The sequence below is a fragment of the Dermacentor albipictus genome, chromosome 1 (assembly GCF_038994185.2).
Source record: "Dermacentor albipictus isolate Rhodes 1998 colony chromosome 1, USDA_Dalb.pri_finalv2, whole genome shotgun sequence".
Lineage (NCBI taxonomy): Eukaryota > Metazoa > Arthropoda > Arachnida > Ixodida > Ixodidae > Dermacentor > Dermacentor albipictus.
In genome coordinates, this window is record NC_091821.1 from 237,134,761 (window position 1) to 237,154,292 (window position 19,532).

Below are 19,532 nucleotides of genomic sequence, written 5' to 3' on the forward strand. Positions count from 1 at the left end.
CTCTGCAGTGTTACAATCTTGCATGTGCTTTGCTCTGTGTGGAGCAGAGAGCAAAATGCCCCGGTAAATAAAATATGCTTGACTTGTAGGTTGTACGTTTGTTTATTTACTCATTGAATTGGTTGGTACCTAAACCATAATTGAATTGATTACTGTTCATTCAAGGAACTTGTCCAAAACAATACAGCATGAATTTCAAGTGAACTAGTTTTCTTTATTTTGCTTGCATAGTGGACAACGCCACTTTTTTGCCTTTGGTGCCCGTGTGATCCCCACACATGAGAAATGAAACCATTTAAATGTGCATGACGGGTTGTCGCATGCAATCATTTTCCCCGTCTCTGGTCCTTGACAGAAGCAGTAAACTTCTGCTGGTGGCAGTTCCTTTTGTGGGGCTCCCTGCTTTCGCGTGAAGAACTTGCTGAAGAGCTCGGGAAGAATTGCTCTGATGAAAAATTCCTTTGCATTTGCAAACATCAGGTCGCAGAACTCTTTGTCTCTTCTAATTCTGTGCACATGAAAAAGGCCTGGAGCCCAAACAATGAAATCACAATAGCTAACCTTACATATTGTCATCTGGGCTTGCACTTGGTAAAAATACTCATGCTGCTTAGGAAGCTGCAGAACTCCATTGATGTCCATCAAACACGACCTAGCCTCGGTGAATGAGGAGGCATCACGCAGCAAATAGGGGCATTTCACTTCGGCTACACCTCTCCCACAGCACGAGCATGAAATCAGAGCGTCTGGTGTTGCTCCGGCAAATGGATATGATTCACTTAAGTGAAGTCCAGACCTGAAGCACTTGAAATCTTTGTGCTTCTTCTTCTGATGATCTTCATATGTCTTCAGCGCATCTCGTTCATGTTCTAAACCCCATGCCATGGCAGGAGTCTTTAGCATAGATTTTTCTGGGTAACATATTGATTTCAGTAATGATAGGCTAGGATTATCTATGGCTGTTCGGCAGACTGTTTTCATAACAGAGGCTGTCACTCTACCCGCTCGGTAAAGGTGCCAGTCTGGTGAATTGCTCTGGTTTTTTGTTTTTGCTTCAATGAACTTCACTGCTTCATCAGTGACGTGAAATGTGCTCATAAATTTGTTGGCCTTGTCAATGAGAGTGTCGAGTCCATCTGGCAAAGCATCATCTGTGTACAAATCTCGAAGGTGTACTTGCTGTTTGGGCACTGGTTCCTTGAAGGCAGCAGAATGGTGAGACAGCATGGAAAAAAATGCTAGAACAGCACCAGTTCTCTTGCATATACTGTGCAGGTCTTCCATCTCTGCTAGTGAAACTGGTGGCACATCAATTCTGGGTGCTGTCGCTTTCTTGTTTGTAGGAGTGCCCTCAATCCTATCATCAAGCTGTCGTTTTTTCCCTTTGGCAGATGCAAAATTGATTTCTTTCAATCTTTTGAATTGAGCCTTTTCCACATAGGTAGGGAGCCAAATGTTGTCTTTTTGAGTGCAGCTAACAGAGTTCCTCATCCTTACACCTGTGTCGACAGCAAACAAACAGGCACCGACATGTGAGCAGGCTTCTCCCACACCAGCCATACAGGTGCAGTGCGCAGTCAGCACGGCACCACCGTCTTTGCAAAGGATCCATACTTTCAGTGGACGTTCGCCCAGTCGTTGCGAGTGGTTCACCTGCAAGGCCAATCAAAAGAAGATTAAACTGTTGACATCAAAACATACATCATGCACACAATACAGAGATAGCCAAAACTGCATGGCAAGCACACAAACACTGCATTCTTATCAGCAAAGCCAATAAAGAAAAAATTCAACACTGTAATGAAAACATACACCATGCAAACAATGTAGGCGTCCAAAAAATGCATGGCAAGCACACACACACTGCGTTCTTCCCTGCAAAGCCAATAAAGGAAAAAATATTGATATCGAAGCATACACGAATGCAGACATATAAAAAAAGCGTGGCAAACACATATTGCAATTCCTAGCCATAAAACACTCGCGCTAAAAGCTGCATTCTTTGATGATATTTACACATCAGCACGCGAAACTCTGCTTCTGCGCGACTGTAAAGGGTCAGTGTCAGTTCACCATTGATTAGCCAGAGAATGCCTCCGAGTGTTGTACACAAAATGCAGGATTAAATAACCGTCAACTTACCTCTCCTAGTAGGAGCACTTTTTCGCCTTGCAGCCGCTTCGCCGACAGAGTTTTCACCCAACCGCTTGTGAAATAGTTGTGGGATTCAAGCGATTTGTAAGCCTTCATTTCCTCCAGAGTCGTGAAATTTGAAGAGAAAACCAGGTAGTTGACAATATCTCCGTGCGAGACCTCGGGGAAAGCGTTGACGTCCATCGTCGTATCAGCACCCGGCCGCAAAGTGTAGGGGTCCACATCGTCGCACAGCTTTACTTTTTCTTGGTATCGCTCACGCGCCGAACCGATCAGTCCGGCGTAATATGCCTCGTTAAACGCAGGTTTACTGTAAACGGGCGGCATTTCTCGCGGGAAGTGTTGACATCCGACACAGTGAGACAGCAGCTGAACAGTGCACACGACCGGTCACCACAGGAACCACAAGCGAAAAGAAGAAATGCCGCGCGCGCGGTGCTCCAGCATGGCGTTGACGCTGCGGCGCGAGCGGATGTGACGTCACGTGCAAGCCATGTATACAGACATACCCGCGATGGCGCAATAACAGCGCTAAAGGGCAGACTAGCAATCGCATTGACAAACTTTTCGAATACGGTGGCACTAAATCAGTAAATATTTGCGCACTATATGTGTAAACAAGCAAACTTGCAAAAAAACGACCGCAACGGTCACTCTCTATTCCTGTGCTCAGTGGTTCGTGTTGGCAGGATCATAACACATGACCGTAAAAGGCCGAAGCCTGAGCCACTATTCGCAAAGCATTTCGTATACGTTAGGGCGGTGTATAAGAACATACGCTAGCGACCACTGATTGCGAAGCGGGCGGCCAATGACGAATAGCTCTTACAAACGAAAAGCTTCGTGAATTAGGCCTCTGACTGAGAATGCTTTTTCTTTCGTCGCTACACCGAACAGCCGCAGCGCTCCTCCTTGCGAAATGATGATCTTGTGCATTATGGTCCTTGTGAAACAAATAAGGACCGTATTTTGTAAGAATTCTCTTTGATTTTGTTCGTCTCGTATCATCCGTCGCTCCGAGTGGCCGATCCACGTGATAAGGTCGGCGCGGCGACGCGCCGGCTAATGACGAAGGACAAAAATGCAATATAAAAAGAATGATTACAAAATCTTACCCCAGACAACAGATTTGTCGACGTCGATTTTACGAACACCGCACACTATGATTAGGCGCCCGTACTATCTGCATCTGTGTACAGATAGGGCAAAAGTTCTAACACTGTTAACCTGTAATGACTGTAGTGGACGATGCTCAGAACGTGCCACCATCGGTAAACCAATTTCATCTATTTGTAGACGTAAGTCGCTTGGAAACATACATAAACTGGTCATCCTCTCGTCTGATACTGGTATCCCAAAACTGGGCCATCCTGGACCTACAGAGAATCAGACTATAAGTGATAAACAAATATGTTTATTTATCTATCTCCTTCTTTCCGTCGTGTGTACGTGACAGTCCGCACTGATGTGACAATTAGAGATTGTTAGATTGAACACTCTTTACGCAAGAACTGCGTTACGGTAAGCGTGGACGGCTGTCACAACGCTGGTGTATAGCGACATCTTGCGAGACTTTGTCCAACAGCACGCGAAACCTTCTTGCGCTACATGGTTGTTCTCGTCGAAGCAATATAAAACAGACGAGACTACATTTTGTCGATTGCATGGCTGCCGACGTTTTACACCAGCAGATAGGTAGCATATGGTCACTTCCTGCAATAGCAACTCTGTGCCCTCTCTGAGTAAACTCTGCGACGCAAGATGGCACCACCAAGCCGGTTGCTGGCGTTTCGGCTCATAGTAATACAGCATTCCGAGCAGTGAAACTGCGTATTATCATAAGCAGCAGCAGCGGCCACAGCAGCAGGCTATCTTTAAGTCCACTGCAAGACAAAGGCCACTCACTGCGACCTCCAATTACCCCTATCTTGCGCTAGCTGATTCCAACTTGCGCCTGCAAATTTCCTAATTTCATCACCCCACCTAGTTTTCTGCCGTCCTCGACTGTGCTTCCCTTCCACTGGCACCTATTCTGTAACTCTAATGGTCCTCCGGTTATCTACCCTAAGCATTACATGGCCTGCCCAGCTCCATTATTTTCCTTTTAATGTCAACTAGAATATCGGCTATCCCCGTTCGCGCTCTGGTGCACACCGCTCTCTTTGTCTCTCAACGTTACCCGTAACGTGTTTCGCCCCATCGCTCTTTGCGCGGTCCTTAACTTGTTCTAGAGCTTCTTAGTTAACCTCCAAGTACCTGCCCCCTATGCTAGCACCACTAGAAGGCAATTATTGTACGCTTGTCTTTTCAATGACCATGGTAAACTCCCAGTCAGGATTTGGTAATGCCTGCCGTATGCACTCCAACCCATTTTTATTCTTCTGTTAATTTCCTTACCATGATCAGGGTCCCCTGTGAGTAATCGAGCTAGATAAACGTACTCCTGTACAGACTGTGTATAGGATGACTGGCGACCCTGAATTCTTGTTTACTTGCCAGGCTATTGAACATTACCTTTGTCTTCTGCACATTAATCTTCAACTCTACTCCTACACCTTCTCGATTAAGTCCTCAATTATTTGTTGCAATTCATCCCCAGTGTTGTTGAACAGGACAATGTCATCTGCAAACCGAAGGTTGCTGAGATGTTCGCCGTTGATCCTCAATCCTAAGCCTTCCCAGTCTAATAGCTTGAATGCATCTTTTAAGCATGCAGCGAATAGCATTGGAGGATGGTGTAATTGCGTATACGGGCAAGCTAAAACTCTCTAATCAAGCAGTGAAGTGAGGCGTGCTGTCTGCCGGAATCGCGTCCGCCAAATTTCAGCAGTGAAGCCACATGTGCCTCCTTGTGCAGTAATGGTGCACATGAACAGCAATGCAAGCAGAGGGCATGTGCAGAATAATAATTATAATATTAAATAGTAGTAAGAAAGAGACAGCTGGCTAAAACAGATACCGCATGGTAGTGGTCTTTAGTAATGCTCTGAAGATCTCGCAGATTTGATTCTTTAACAGCAGCATCTGTAACGTGTGTAGGGGCACGAGCTTATGTGCGAATGTGAAGAGATATGCAACTCTAAAGACAATCCTACAAGTGATATTGATATCGTCAATGTTAACGGAAGCATAAGCTAGCTAAAGCCGGAAAACAATTTGCGATTTCAGGTTCAACAAAAAGTAACATAAAAGTACTGTGTCAGTCACTTTTGTAAAGAATGCAAGTCAATATCGAAAGAAGACCTTTTACAATATTTGAATGCGAATTTATTTCGTAAAATTACAAGAAGAATCACGTCTGATCCCGACCTGGCTACTCATACTGAACTCATAACACACCTTTCTTTTTTTTTTTTTCAGGCTATGGTAACTAGCGTTAATGCGATGCATGATAGCAATACCACGGATGTTTTAGAATCATTAGCCTGCAGAAGAAAAATTATAAGAAAGTAGAAATTCGAAGAGCAATTTTATAAATCATGAAGCATGGCCGCACTTCTGCATTCTGATTCCATGATGACCTGGTATACAATAGAACTACTGCAATTTGTGCCTATCCCCTGCCTCTAAACTACAGAAAACTACGTTGTTGTTGTTGTTTTTTGCACTCAATAAGCAACAGCCCGTGAATTGTTTAGACATACTTCCAATTAGGAAAATAAACCTATCTGTGCGAAAGCACAAAAGTGAAATAAGGTGTACCAGCTCTCCTGAAACACAGATAATAATTTGAGCATTTTGACCCGGAGGAACTTCCGATCACTGCAGTGGTCTACAGTGGTGAAATGAAGGATGTGTGAGGAGCCAACGTTTCGACTAGGGGACTTTTGTCGTCGTCAGAGTGACAGCTGCTTTCCTTGACAGGTTTATATAGCTCACTCTACCCCACCCCGAATGAGAGAGGAGAATAGGGGGTGCGTGGAGTAAGGTGAGGGAAGTCGAAATGTAAAAAAATATCTATTTTTTGTATATTCTCTAATTTATCTCTCTTGTTTGAATTGAGAAAACAGAAAGTTCAGCCACTTTGCGTGGAGCTGTGGTGACGGTCAAATCGTGACTCATACTGCAATCAGAGGGCTTCAGCTTGCTTCCGCTAGCTGACGCAACAACATGTATACCAAACGTGTATACCAAACGAAACGGCACATGTATCAGCCAGCCATCTGTCATGCTTAACTAGCCCGAATGGTTATGGATCCAACGGACAATATTATAAATTCGTAAGCGTTTCTGTGCCTACCCAACCAGGAAACCTGTTGGTCTGCCTGTCACGTAAGACGAATAGCTGCAAATTAATGTATGACACAGAATAAATCCGAAAGCAAAAAGTTCGCGGTGATGTGTTTCGAGTCTACTACCCCACGCTCAGAAGCCGAGTGTCTTTCCCACCGGGCTAAACACCTACGCTTGTTGAAGGTGAATATATATGAACCATATGAATGTGTTGTACCGGCGGCACAAAACAAAAGTCAAAGGAGAACAGTTTCTATGAAAGCTCTGTTGAAAGATTTGGCAATCGTGGAACAAAAGCCACTTCTAGGACCACATGTAGAACCGACTTGGAGCATTGTAGACATCAGGAAAATTGTGATTTTGCGAAAATTTAATGCCAAACACGCTACATCCCCGATGCGCATCGGTGGTCACGGGATGCGCCTTCCGTTGGCGCGTTCTTTCACCGGCCAAAATGCCACCGATCTCTGAGGGCTCGTGCGCTTCGCGTGGCGCAACACAGACAGATACGCAATCAATGAGTTCATATGGATGATAAGGAGTGATGAGGGATTATATGGGTCTCATCACGGTTTATAATGGTTCGACGGGGGTGGACAAGGTGCTAAGAAGCGATAAGGGCTTATAATGGTCGAAGCAATTTTGATAAGGTTTATGAAGACCGATAAGGGCTGGTAAGGTTGATACGGACAGATAGGAACCTGATCGATTGCTATAAGGTTGACAAAGACCAATAAGGGTTGGATCGAATCCGATAAGGTTGATGACAGCCGATAAGGGTTGATAAAGGTCGGATATAGTCCGATAAGGTTGATAATGACCGATGATGGTTGATAAGGATTTATACCGGTCGGATCAAATTTGATAATATTGATAATGACACCGGGCTGCGTGGAGATGAGCAAGTGGCACAATGTTTACACATACTTAGACACCTCCACTTGAGTTTCTGCATACTTTTTGATTAAAGAGCAAGCAAGTAAAAACAAGAAGGCGGTCTTCATTTGCGAGAGAATGCTGTCACAGTAAATAAATTCGGGGCCGAAGTAATCACTCTAGTGTGATCTTTAATATACGAGCCACAAATCAAGAATTTTTTACGTAGTTTGTTTGATAATATGAAGCACTTACTTTTTCCTTTCTTTTTTTTTTTTTGCACGTTGGTGCGCTAGGATATATGTAGAAATACGTGGTATACATGCAGAAAAAAATTCGGAGATGACTCGGCACATAGTAATGGAATGCGAAGGCATCCATTCAGCCAGAAGCGGAGGAAACGTAGCGCTGTGTTCAAAGCTGATGGGAGCGTTAACTGGCCAGAGGCGTAGATCAAGAAGGAGACATTCGGAGCCTTGGCCGAGGAGTTAAACAGGGAAGAGAATGGCACAGGGTCGTCGCAGGCATAAAGATAACCTTACAAGATAAAATAGAGATAGGCAGAATGGTAGATAGCAATACTTATAGGAAAGCCTACTGAGCTCAACAGCACCTAGCGACTTGTCATTTCCCCTATCCAGGGGAGATGCCATTAGAAGTCATTACCATCATCATAGCAATTAAATCTTTTTTAATGTCAAAGGTAGTTGCGAATGCACTAGTGATTCGTCTATGTATGTGCGTGTGTGTGCGCGCGCACGTGTGTGTGTTATTATTCAAGGTTATTAGTCACTAACTCGTCCAACTGTCGATTCTACGAACTAGAGCCTGGATGTTAACTGGCACCGGAAGACACTTCCGCCATCCCCGTTCTCCTTCAGTGCACTTAATGTTTCGCGTCAAGTTACAACGTTTCCGAAAGGAGGCTCCGCATTGCGTAGCAGGGCCATTCGTTAGACGGTGCACTGCGTTAGGCTGCAATATATCCTGCGTTTGTACGCACAAACTATATACGACACAACCTGAACGTTGTGTCAAAGTGCTGCGGCAACGACGTTGCGATACCAATCTGCGAAGCGACGACCCCCGCAAAGCAATCTAAGCTTTATGTTCTAGCCTCCCCCCGAGAGATGTAGTAAGTATCCCTTTTTTTTTTTTTGTACGAAACACTGTACGGATGTCGTATACGTACGCTCGAGACCCTCGAGACGGTCTCCGTTATTGCCCCTTTCGCGGTGCGTCCATTAAGAGTACCAATTCCCACGACGACGTCTGAAGCAAGCGACGCGACGAGTGATGACACAAAAAGAAAAAGACGCGCCGGCCAGACAGGCTTCTCCAATGTTCAACAGAAACGACGGCATTTCGTCAAAGTAAATACCATGACGACCCATGTAAAGTTGGGCCTTACGACACTCGTTATAAAACACGCACGCACGCACGCACGCACGCAAAGACGCCAACATTCGTTGCAACGACATTATCCGGGAAATACTATAGGCTGTATAAGTCGGCGACGAAACTTATTTCTTTGCCCCTTTACGTTATAGAGAAAGGAGAGAGAGTAAATGGCAACGCGCCATTACAGTGGAGCCCGATCCCACGGGCTTTCCGTAAATACCGTGTGCTGCGCGCTTTTAACTGAGCTACGGCGGATGCTATCCTGCCACAGACTTTCCATGGGAATTACGAAACGCTGATTCGCACAGGCTGGACCAACATATCTCATCGGCACGAAACCCCTTATAAAAGCACCGCACAATATGTTAGGGCAAGAAATTCTGAAAAGGGAACGCTTTACTTCACAGGAGCGCAAGGTTGAAGCGACACACTATGTACAGTGTGCCGTGTAAGGGGCAGCGTGAGGCCGCATTACCGCATTACCGCAAGGATAAAATTCGGCGCACGGTTCCACGCAACACGCCCACAATTTGAAGCCGTTGTAAAAGGCTCTGAAAGCTACCGACACACACAGCCAATTCTCGAGGCGACGCAGTATAGTTGGGGCGGTTGCTACTTCCATCCATGACGTCACGGCGAATTGGTGCGGGAACTTCAAGGCGGCGTCGCCACCCGTCTTGCGTGTTTGCGCATTTTCTCACTAATGAAGCCTCCTCTCACGGCAAGGGTGGCATTCCTGGTGGCGGAGAAACTCGATTTACTAACACAACTCAACCTATACTTTTCTATTTAGTGTCACTTCAATATTGTCAGCAAGTTAAGCGATCGGTACGTAATTTCGAAGCGTGGAACTTACTTCTCTCTATAAAGAACACGACGTATTTACAGTCGCTTGAGTTTTGCATAGCGACACATATGTGTCGCTATGTGTCGACACATATGTGTCGCAGTAAAACATTATTGTTTTATTGCGGCATAGTAGTGCTTCGCGCCTGCAGAGCAATGAAGCGTACAGAGCGCCGCACTCCTTCCTCCTCAGTCCACTTCAGCAAAGGGTTCAGAAGTCACGGTCGGTTACGCCGACCGCGGTTTGAGAAGCACGGCCACAAGAACGTAGGGTCGAAATGAATCGGACTGCTTTCGCGAGATGGTCATTCGCCCTTCATGGAAATGACGTCCGCTTCATCTCCTCTGCAGCACGCAGCGAAGGTCATGTTTTATCCAAAGCAGGGCGAAGCAGCTGGCGCTTAACGTCCTGCGAACAGTCAGGAAGGCGTGCGAGGGCTAAGACAACAGGCGTCGCGGTTTTCATTTCTCTTTACAGCGAAGCTGTTTATGGTTAGGGATCCGTGCATTTTCTTCTGCATGCACAAAAACCTCGGGCCGATCCCGAAGATAGTGCAATACCGGGCCGACCCGCGGCGGAGGTGAAGCAGGCTTCAAGCACTCCGCCAACTTGCAAAAATGAGTTGAATATCTTGGGTCCGAATAGAACCCGTATCAGATATTAAACTGATAAGAACAGATACTACACTCTGACATGCGGCGGCCATGCCTACGTTCGCACCGCCCTCTCTTTGTCGGCGTTCCAAGCGCTTGCGTGTCTCCTTTCCTTCCGCTCTCCCGTGGTGGCGGTCCCGTCGAAACGTCACGCGTGTCTATAGTTTCCTCCGGCTCCTCGGGGCGGAGGTCCCGTCGTCCACGCGAATGTATATAAAGATCACGGACAATGCGTTCGCACCTTTGTTCGAAATGCTGCGTCACCTCTGTGTCATGCGCTAAACAGCTTCGCTGGTCATCCACCTTCAAAGAGTGGAACGGCTCATGAGCTTTCTTTCTTTAGAAAAACCACTGAAAATCATGCACTGCGTAATAATAGACAGACACGAAGTGCTCTTTGCGAAGTTATATATAGATGCAGCTCACTACTGTTAGTGCACTCGTACCGCTGTATGAGTGCATCCTCGGACCGATGGCGTTCAGTCTGCTTCGCATTGCATATATTCGTTGCTGTTCGCACATTTCTGCTACAAAATGTTCAGTGTGGTTATTTATTTATTTATTTATTTATTTATTTATTTATTTATTTATTTATTTATTTATTTATTTTAGCAAGATTGTGTTAAGGCTTTCTTGCTCACACATCAGTGTCTCCATTCTGTATAGAGATCTTGTTTCAGCTTGACAAGGATTTTTTTTTTTTTTAAGCGAGGCATTTCTTGGCAAATATTTGCCATTTTGATAGCATCTATCTATCTAAAAAAATTATGAAATTTTACGTTTCAGAACCACGATCTAATTATAAGGCACGCCGTAGTGGTGGACTCCGGAAATTTGGACTCGAAATGCGGCCGATCGAAATGCGGCCGCCGTGGCCGGGATTCGATCCTGCGACCTTGTGCTTAGCAGCCCAACACCATAGCCAGAAAGCAACCACGGTGGCCTATCTATCTATCTATCTATCTATCTATCTATCTATCTATCTATCTATCTATCTATCTATCTATCTATCTATCTATCTATCTATCTATCTATCTATGTATGTATGTATGTATGTATGTATGTATGTATGTATGTATGTATGTATGTATGTATGTATGTATGTATGTATGTATGTATGTATGTATGTATGTATGTATGTAGCCGCCTAGGTCTTGGTGCTCTTATGGTCGTTTCGTTACCTTGGTAACCCGTCGTGGACTCGTGGTTGCTCAGTGGCTGTGGTGTTGGGCTGCTGAGCACGAAGTCGCGGGATCGAATCCTGGCCACGGCGGCCGCATTTCGTTGTGGGCGAGATGCGAAAACACCGGTGTGCTTAGATTTAGGTGCACGTTAAAGAACCCCAGGTGGTCGAAATTTCCGGAGTCCTCCACTACGGCGTGCCTCATAATCAGAAAGTGGTTTTGGCACGTAAAACCCCATAATTTTTTTTAACTTGGTATGTACGAAAATTGGCGTAGTATGACAAGATTGTATGACGAACATGAATGATAGGTCACGGCATGAATGTCATGACACGCTTGTCATGTAAGTCGTGAAAAACCCGCCTACGTCTTAGTGCCTGATGATCGTTTCGTTAACTTGGTAGGCACACTGATTCGCATAACATTGGTTCCCACAGGACGTGGGATCTGCCGGCTTTTTTTTTTCTTTTTCATGTGCTAGGGTATCTTTGCAAACGTATGGTGTCCCTGCATGTACTCCTTCGTAGCCAGCACTATATGGAAACGAACAAAAAGCCGGCAGATCCCACGCCCTGGGGGAATCGATGTTATACGAAGCAGTGTGCGGGGAGCCTACCAAGTTAACGAAACGACCATGAGAGCACCAAGACGTAGGCAGCTGTTTCATGACCTACATGACACACATGTCATAACATTCATGTCATGACCGATCATTTATGTTCGTCATACACACTTTTCATACTATGCCAATTTTGATACCTACCAAGTTAACGAAACGAGCACCAACACGTAGGGTGTAGGACGGACGGACGGACGGACACTGTCAAAATGGAAAATGTTTGCCAAGAAATACTTCACATTTAATACCCTGAGCGCCGACTGCGCCCCGTCAAGCTAAACACAGACGCCCCGTCAGAACAAGCAAGCTTTGTGCACGAATTAGAATCCCATCCACGAAACAAGTCGCAACGAGCCAACGTTTCGTCATGACACCAAGAACAAGCGTTAACGAAAGCAATGTTACCACCTAAATGTCAGTATATTTTGAATCGTGGGATTTGTTATTATTTTATATATTAGTAGTAGTAGTAGTAGTAGTAGTAGTAGTAGTAGTAGTAGTAGTAGTAGTAGTAGTAGTAGTAGTAGTAGTAGTAGTAGTAGTAGTGAAAATAAATAAATAAATAAAAGATATCGCTCATGCATGGGAAGCCCCAGTTCACAGGCTGTGAACACGGAATTCTAAATAAACGGCGACGATGCCGAGCGACACGCGCTTATTGATGGGGAAAGAAAAGGTGCATCTTTACAGACAGCGCCGACAGCTCGTTAAAATAAAGTGTGGCGTAGTAATGCTAAGCTTAGCCTTCAAAGTACGCAGCAGCGCACCAGCACGAGGGGGAGGTTACGAAAAGAGGAGAGAGATGCACTCACCCTCGCTGCTGGACTTGATGGCGTTCTCCAGCCTGTTGAGCTCCTGTTCCACCTCTCTGAGCGAATACTCGCGACTCTCCGGCGCCGCGGCCACACTCAGGCACGGGTCGGTCCCCAGGTAGCTGCAGCTGAGCTGTCCCTGCTCGGTGAGCCTCACTATGGCCCCCTGCATGCTCCTGGGAGAGAATGGCCGTCGCTGTAACTAGAGTTCAGCGTATACCGGTTAAACCGAAAAAAAGAAAAAAATGCAGGACGAATTCTCTTTTTCCCCGCAATTCGGTTTTAACTAAATTCTGGAAATCAAATTTATTAGAGAGCTTAAGCCGGCGATCGGCGCGCGCTTGCGAGCTTCTTGCGCTCCGATGCAAGGAGCCTGCCGAGGTCAGAGTCACGTGTCAGCATGCCATTTGTCTCTTTTTTTTCCCCTTATTTTCTGCCGTGAGGGCAGGGGGATGGAGGTTCTGGCACTTGGAAGGGTCAGGGAAATCCTGATCCGGTTCCTCGTAGGCTTCGCGATGCAGCCACTGCAGTGGATGAACGAGGCAAGTTCACTGATGTTAACGCGGAGCCGTACTACGTAGTCTTCCTGCTTTCTTTCTCTTTTTTTCCCTGGAATATTCGTTGGAGGTTTGTATCTGCATAATCATCGCAAACAATGTCTCGTTCTACTTATGCTCCATCACCAAATGCACAAATTTTCTGTCCATATCCCCGCATGGAGTTGTGCCCTTGCATATAGATTGCTTAACGAAAACTTGGGGAATCTGTGTACTGTATTGAAGTGAAGGAAATGGGGGGGGGGGGGGGGCAGTCATACTGCACGTTTCAGCGGCAACAAATTTTTTTGAAGGTGAAAATTTCAGCGCAAGACCCAAGACAACCCACAAAGAAGAGACGAGACAAGCACTGGCGCTTGTGCTTGTCGCAGCGCCAGTGATTGTCTCGTCTCTTCTTTGTAAGTTGTTTTGGGTATTGCGCTGAAATTTTCACCTTCAAAATGCCATGTACCAACTAGTCCCAACCGAAGTTTTAGTGAGGCAACAAAATTAGTGAATCAGATAAACAAATAAAAAAAACGCAAGTTTGACACAAAGACCGAGAAAAGTCAGTGAAAATCTGCGTGGAAAAAATATACTCACCGAAAACAAACGAATTTTCAAGTGGAAATAAAAACTGGGAACAGTACGCCTAATTTTATGGAGAAGACAATCGAAAACGCTGAACCCTAGCTATAAGTACAGAGTTGCTAAGCAGTATGCCACAGTGATTTTCATCTCTTCTCAGTCCTAGCCACCACACTTCAATATTATCCTGGTTAGTCTCCGTACCTTGCCACACTCTCTGCGTCACTAGGATGCCTTATCTTATCTTTCTCGAGCCAACAGCGTTTACAACATCAACCCCAAGTGAAAAAAGTTTCTTTTCCTCGTGTTTTCAATATGGAGGGTGATCATTTTCAAGTTTCACGGAATTTTTAAAAATCGCCTGTTGCAGATAACGTAATTCTAGCCCTTGAGCTGGATTATTCACAGAGGCGGACATTACTAGCACGAGAATCAAAACACATATTCAACGAATTAACAAAAATAGCTAATTAACTTCTTAATTAATTACATTACGGCACATATGGCAATTTACGACTTGTAGCCGGTGAGTTTGCAAGGCATATCAACTTGTAACGAATTTCCTGAATTGCACCAGTTTGGAGAGATGCCCCATCAAAATGGCCGTAAAAATGCACTGTTGTTCCACTTATTTTTTTTAACAAAACGCTCCTCTATTATTTAAAGACAAAAGTAACTGGAGTGGCCATGTATTTCGTCCGACACTTCGGGAAATATTGTCTGAAAACTAATGTCATCCTGGAAATTCATTTCAAGTGGATACGTCTCGCAAACTCACCGGCTACAATCCGTAAATTGCAATTCGTGCCGTAAAGGATATAATTAATAATTAATTAAAAGGTTAATTAGTGAATATTCCTTAATTCGTTGATCATGCGTTTCGATTTCTCGTGCTAATAATGTCCGCTTCTTCGAATAATCCAGCTCAAGGTCAGGAATTATGCTATATGCCACATGCGATTTTTTTAAAAATTCCGTAAAACTTAAAAATGATCCCCCCCGTATAACCAAGCTGTCACGCCAATTTCTTTTACTTCAAACCTGAAAAAAATTGACCCGCAAAATCGCGATATTTTTTTTTGCAACCATCACAAAAATTGCTCGATGGGGGCGAAATGCGAAAACACCCGTGTACTTAGATTTAGGTGCACGTTAAAGAACCCCAGGTGGTCGAAATTTCCGGAGTCCTCCACTACGGCGTGCCTCATAATCAGAAAGTGGTTTTGGCACGTAAAACCCCATAATTAAAAAAAAATTATTAAAAAAAATTGCTGACACCTCAAGACAGAACATTAGTGAATAACTTTCGTTTTTCCTTTTCTTCAATCAACTAGCGCTTTTTTTTAGAAAAACACAGCGCGCATACTTTCAGCTTTGGTCATTGGTATCAGTATCAGTGACGTAATCAGTGGAGTTCATCTAAACTAAATTTCTCAGAATCGTAGCCAGTCGGTGCTTGTTGATTAAACAGATTTTCTTCTTTTTTTTTAAACTTTCTTCCTTCTCTTTGCCTACAAGTGCGCCCAACGTATGCATGCCGCTTTCGTAGGAACGCGCACGCTGGACACGTGCTTTAAGTGGTGGAAAACCAGACCGCCTGGAAAGCACTCCTCACAATCACGTGGCGTCGTAAAAGAAGCCCACGTGTTTGCTCGGTTTCAAGCGGACGAGGTCACAACTCGCAGGGAAGCGTTCGAAAGTATAGCGCACGCATGTGGCTCTGTTCTCCCATCACCACTTCGGCGGCACCACTTTGTCCGAAGCTCATTTATGGTTCACCGATTTCGCGGTATAAGTTCACTAAGGCTCCGCCTTCTTACACACATTGGTGGTCCTCTACATCGAGCACGGTGAAGGTTTTTTTTTTTTTTTTTAACACGCGTACGCATTTGGCGCAAAAATACCGATCCATCCATAGAAGCTTAGTCAGTGCAGATGTGCAGAGGCTTACGTGTGTGTGTGTGTGTAGTCAATGTATTATTTTCCGCTATTCTTAAGTTTGAGTCATGAACCAATTAGTCAAGAACACGTACTACTTATTTATAAGAAGTATAAAATGCTTTTTTTTTTTTAATCCGGCCAGCCGGTTCTCCGAGCGTCGAACCCTCGACTGCACCACGTTGGCCGTGTTTTCGACAATAAAGCATTGCTGCGAACGCGCTCATGCAACAAAGTGATTGATACGCCACAGGGCGCGTCACCACTTTCTACAACGTTCGAGAGGTGCCTTGCCGAGCAAAAAAGAAAGTGTGTATACTGTCAGAAGTTGCTTTGTTCAAATTACGATTTTGGTGTCTATGTACGTGAGCATATATGCCTGCACGCATGCCAACAACCACAGCCAAACACGCCAAATGCGCTATGCGATCTGAACGAGAAAAAAAGAAGGATGAAAATTACGCATAGCTCCGACATCCCCAACCAGGTAGATGTCTGCAGACCTTTGCCTTAAAACATCGCTTGTTTTCTTTTTTTCTGGTTTCTCAGAAGCGCACCGGTCTAAGAATAAAGCGTTTTGTGCGAGTATTAAGACTTCATGGTGTTCTGTTCAAACTACGATGCCGATATATTTCCTTTTCTATTTCATAGCTGTACGGCTAAGGGGGTAGCTCAAGCAGCGCCACTCGTGACGGTGGTCAGATCCATCGGGCACGCCTGCTGCTGTGAGCTGAACCTGAAAAACGTGAACCCCACCGACGTCGACGCGGCATGCGTCGCAGAATCCGAGACGCGGCCATGCAGCTGCCAAGCGAAAGCGAGCGGGTGGGCCTGTTGTGCCCAGCTGCGCAACCGTGCTCGCGTGCGAGGGCAAAGGCACCAGCGTGGCGAAGGTGTGCGCGCATGCAGCAGCGAACATGACGCTTACTGTATCGTCGTTCTCGCCAGCGCAATCGGAGCCGACGAGAGCTGGGCAGCCCACTTGAGAACGGTGTCGTGGTAGACGAGTAGCGTGCTCCTCTGCGTGGCCATGAGCAGCATCAGGCTGCCTTCCGTCGCTAAGAGCGCAAAAAAGCAAAGACAAGAAGAAGAAAAACCGTACGACGTCATGTGCTCAGCGCGCGCGCTCAACAACATACCGCAGTGATCAAAATATCAGAACGCCTGCACTGATATATGCTGCTCATGTTTTACTTTTTTTTTTCACCCCCACTTCTACTGAGCCCTGGTAGGTGCGTGTGCGGCAGGTTCGTTGAAATCTCGGTGTAATACGCGATGTGAGGGTCAATTTCGGGACCGTGAAATGGCAGGAACAGAACATTTATCCGTGCGTGACATGACTAAATACGCTTATACGTCTAAAAATTTTGGCACCCAAATATAATGAGAGAGGCGCTCCAATATTCGGCACATGTAACTTCGCATTATGTGCTGCTTTTTACGATGCTACCTTTACATATGTGCCGCGATCGCTTTTGATCGCATTCGCTCACTGAACAAAATGTCATAAAGGCAAGCTGATATATAGCGCGAATGACGAAGCGATCGCTTTTCTGATCTTTGAGACCGTGGCCTGTAAAACGACACTCTATATACATATATGCCCCATGTTCCCGAAAAGGTAGGCCAAGAGCGTGTTACAAGAGCATATATATTGCGTGGTCATGATACACGCAAGGACGAGGCGGCCGTGGCAAGTTGTGCATACGCAGTAGTATAGGTAAAAATGTACAGTGGTTGCTTTTCGGCAGTGAATAAAGCCATTTTGCCCTTCGGCTAAACTGCTGTCACTGCTTTTTGCTCCGCGTATATAAATTATTGAGACCGTATGCAAAGGGGCACGGTGTCCCGTATTGGCAGCGCATTGGTTATGAGGGCCCATACGTGGCGAGTCAAGCTTGAACGGACTCAAATGTATACCTGTCTCGAAGACTCAACTGCCATTCGCTAACCACCGACAAAATGCCAAACGTGAGAGGCCGGCACCAATGCAAAAACCCACATTTAAGGAATTAGGAGTTAATCTCAATCCACTGCGGACGCAGATTGCTCCACGATAAGCATCGCCGAACATTCATTTGCTACAAACCATACGTCCACTGTTTTCACCAACCGCCTGCACCAATTACAAGATAACGTGGGGTAGTATCATTTCACATGCGACCCAACGTGAACTGCATTGGAAATGGTGCGCGCCATAGCATTTCTGTCAAAACAAGCTTTACTTCCGATCACTTTAAAAAAGAAACTAATTCAGCGCTTTTTTAACAGCTTGACGCCATTGCTTTGTGTCAAGCGACATATATGCCAAGTGACATTACATTTATTACTTAATCTTGGAAACATTGCACGAACGATATGATTTTTTTATCCATCTTGTTTCTCCATACAAAGGCGGTCACCTTGCAAAAATTTATAAAATCTTATAGTTTCTTTATTATAGCATTCAATATGATCATGCATGATCGCTGAATATGAATATTTCGGGGTGTATACGCGGTTTTAGTGTAGGACCCTCCCAGTCACCAAAGATTCACTTACAACTTGGGTAGGGAAAGAAACACGCTGCCGTGAAATCCAGCACTTTTAAAAAGTGAAGTTCGCCACTTGGTTTAAAGGCAAAGAATGTGTGTTCACCTGAAAAAAAGAAAGGAAGAAAGGAATTAAGGCGGCCCCCTACATCTACGCCATCTTGAAGGATACATAGCGCATTCGCACTCCACTCACCTAGAACTAATATTAGTGTTGGGCAATTGGAAAAACTTGCCACTTTTACGTCGATGGCCTCCTCCCCGATTGAAACAGACCAGTCCGCCTGTGAAAGAAGTCAAGCCGTATAAACGAGGTGAGGTGATTTCTTCTGTTCTATGTAAGGGTCATCAAGCACACTTACAACAACGCGTTTCCCTTTGTGTAGCCCCTCAGCGTCATCCGTCGGTTTTTTGGACGCCTCAGTAGCCACAGCCAGTGTCTGAAACCTGAACGATGGCCTAATCAAGCTCATATCAGGGACGCTTCGGTTTTATCCACTAATGAAAAGGCAGTAACTTAAGGACAGTTCATGCAATGTAACACTACGTCGATGTCAGGAAGTAGGCAAAAGTCTTCATCGATCAACTACGCGTCTAAAGGTACCAATATGTTTTTCTGGTCATGTTTAGCAACCGCTAGCGTGCAACGTATCTAAAACTAGAAAGCGATCAATATTGGCGCTTTTAAAAAGGGGGCACGCAGTGTTGTCGCTATGCGTTGCTCGGAAGTAGTCATCAAAACAAAAAGAAAGCCGCGTAAATGGAATCATCTACGAACATCACGTGCCTGGGCGAAGCCCTGTTTGCGCGCAACATAACATTTCGTTTTACTCGAACGGTTTCATTTGTCATCGACGGCTGCCTGAATATAGTCCCAGGACGCGATAACTCTGCGGCACGTTCAAGCAGTTCGTCGCTCATACGCACCTAAAATTTTCCAAGTGGAAAGCCGTGTTTACGGTAACGAGGGAATCCGTTTTCGCAACGTACGCAAGAGGACCGGGCAGCAAAAACTCGGGCAGGTATCGCGTGAACGCAAAGTTCTCCTGCTCGAAAAACGTCAGCGAGCCGTCCACACCTTGAACACACAGAAAGTCTTGTCCTGGAGAGAGGAGGGAGAAAGAAGAACGAGGCGACGCTGAAGCGAGCCGTCCGCGCGC

At 45.4% G+C, this 19,532-nt stretch overlaps 2 protein-coding genes and 1 pseudogene across 3 annotated transcripts in view; all 3 read right to left on the minus strand.

Moving 5' to 3' along the window:
* Window positions 1-19,532, minus strand: part of BBS9 (Bardet-Biedl syndrome 9) — a 75,577-nt gene that overhangs the window by 33,076 nt on the left and 22,969 nt on the right. For both annotated transcript variants that reach the window (XM_065431014.1, XM_065431013.1), the window contains exons 6-11: window positions 19,300-19,474; window positions 18,735-18,819; window positions 18,569-18,656; window positions 18,383-18,478; window positions 16,770-16,899; window positions 12,780-12,955 (exon numbers count right to left, since the gene is read on the minus strand). In XM_065431014.1, the coding sequence (XP_065287086.1) occupies window positions 12,780-12,955; window positions 16,770-16,899; window positions 18,383-18,478; window positions 18,569-18,656; window positions 18,735-18,819; window positions 19,300-19,474 (750 nt within the window). The remainder of the gene's footprint in view (window positions 1-12,779; window positions 12,956-16,769; window positions 16,900-18,382; window positions 18,479-18,568; window positions 18,657-18,734; window positions 18,820-19,299; window positions 19,475-19,532) is intronic.
* On the minus strand, window positions 84-2,597 carry LOC135901234 (uncharacterized). Its single transcript, XM_065430947.2, has 2 exons — window positions 2,143-2,597; window positions 84-1,653 (listed from the first exon to the last, which is right to left on the minus strand). The coding sequence occupies exons 1-2, from the start codon at window positions 2,479-2,481 to the stop codon at window positions 205-207; spliced, it is 1,788 nt and encodes a 595-aa protein (XP_065287019.2). The 5' UTR covers window positions 2,482-2,597; the 3' UTR covers window positions 84-204.
* LOC135901286 (U2 spliceosomal RNA) lies at window positions 10,038-10,217 on the minus strand (annotated as a pseudogene).

Bases quoted from the DNA above. Each gene is read 5' to 3' on its own strand.
- LOC135901234 (XM_065430947.2), bottom strand. From the start codon at position 2,481: ATGCCGCCCGTTTACAGTAAACCTGCGTTTAACGAGGCATATTACGCC. The intron at 1,654-2,142 runs GTAAGTTGACGG...TTGGCCTTGCAG, and splicing joins AAGTGCTCCTACTAGGAGAG to GTGAACCACTCGCAACGACT.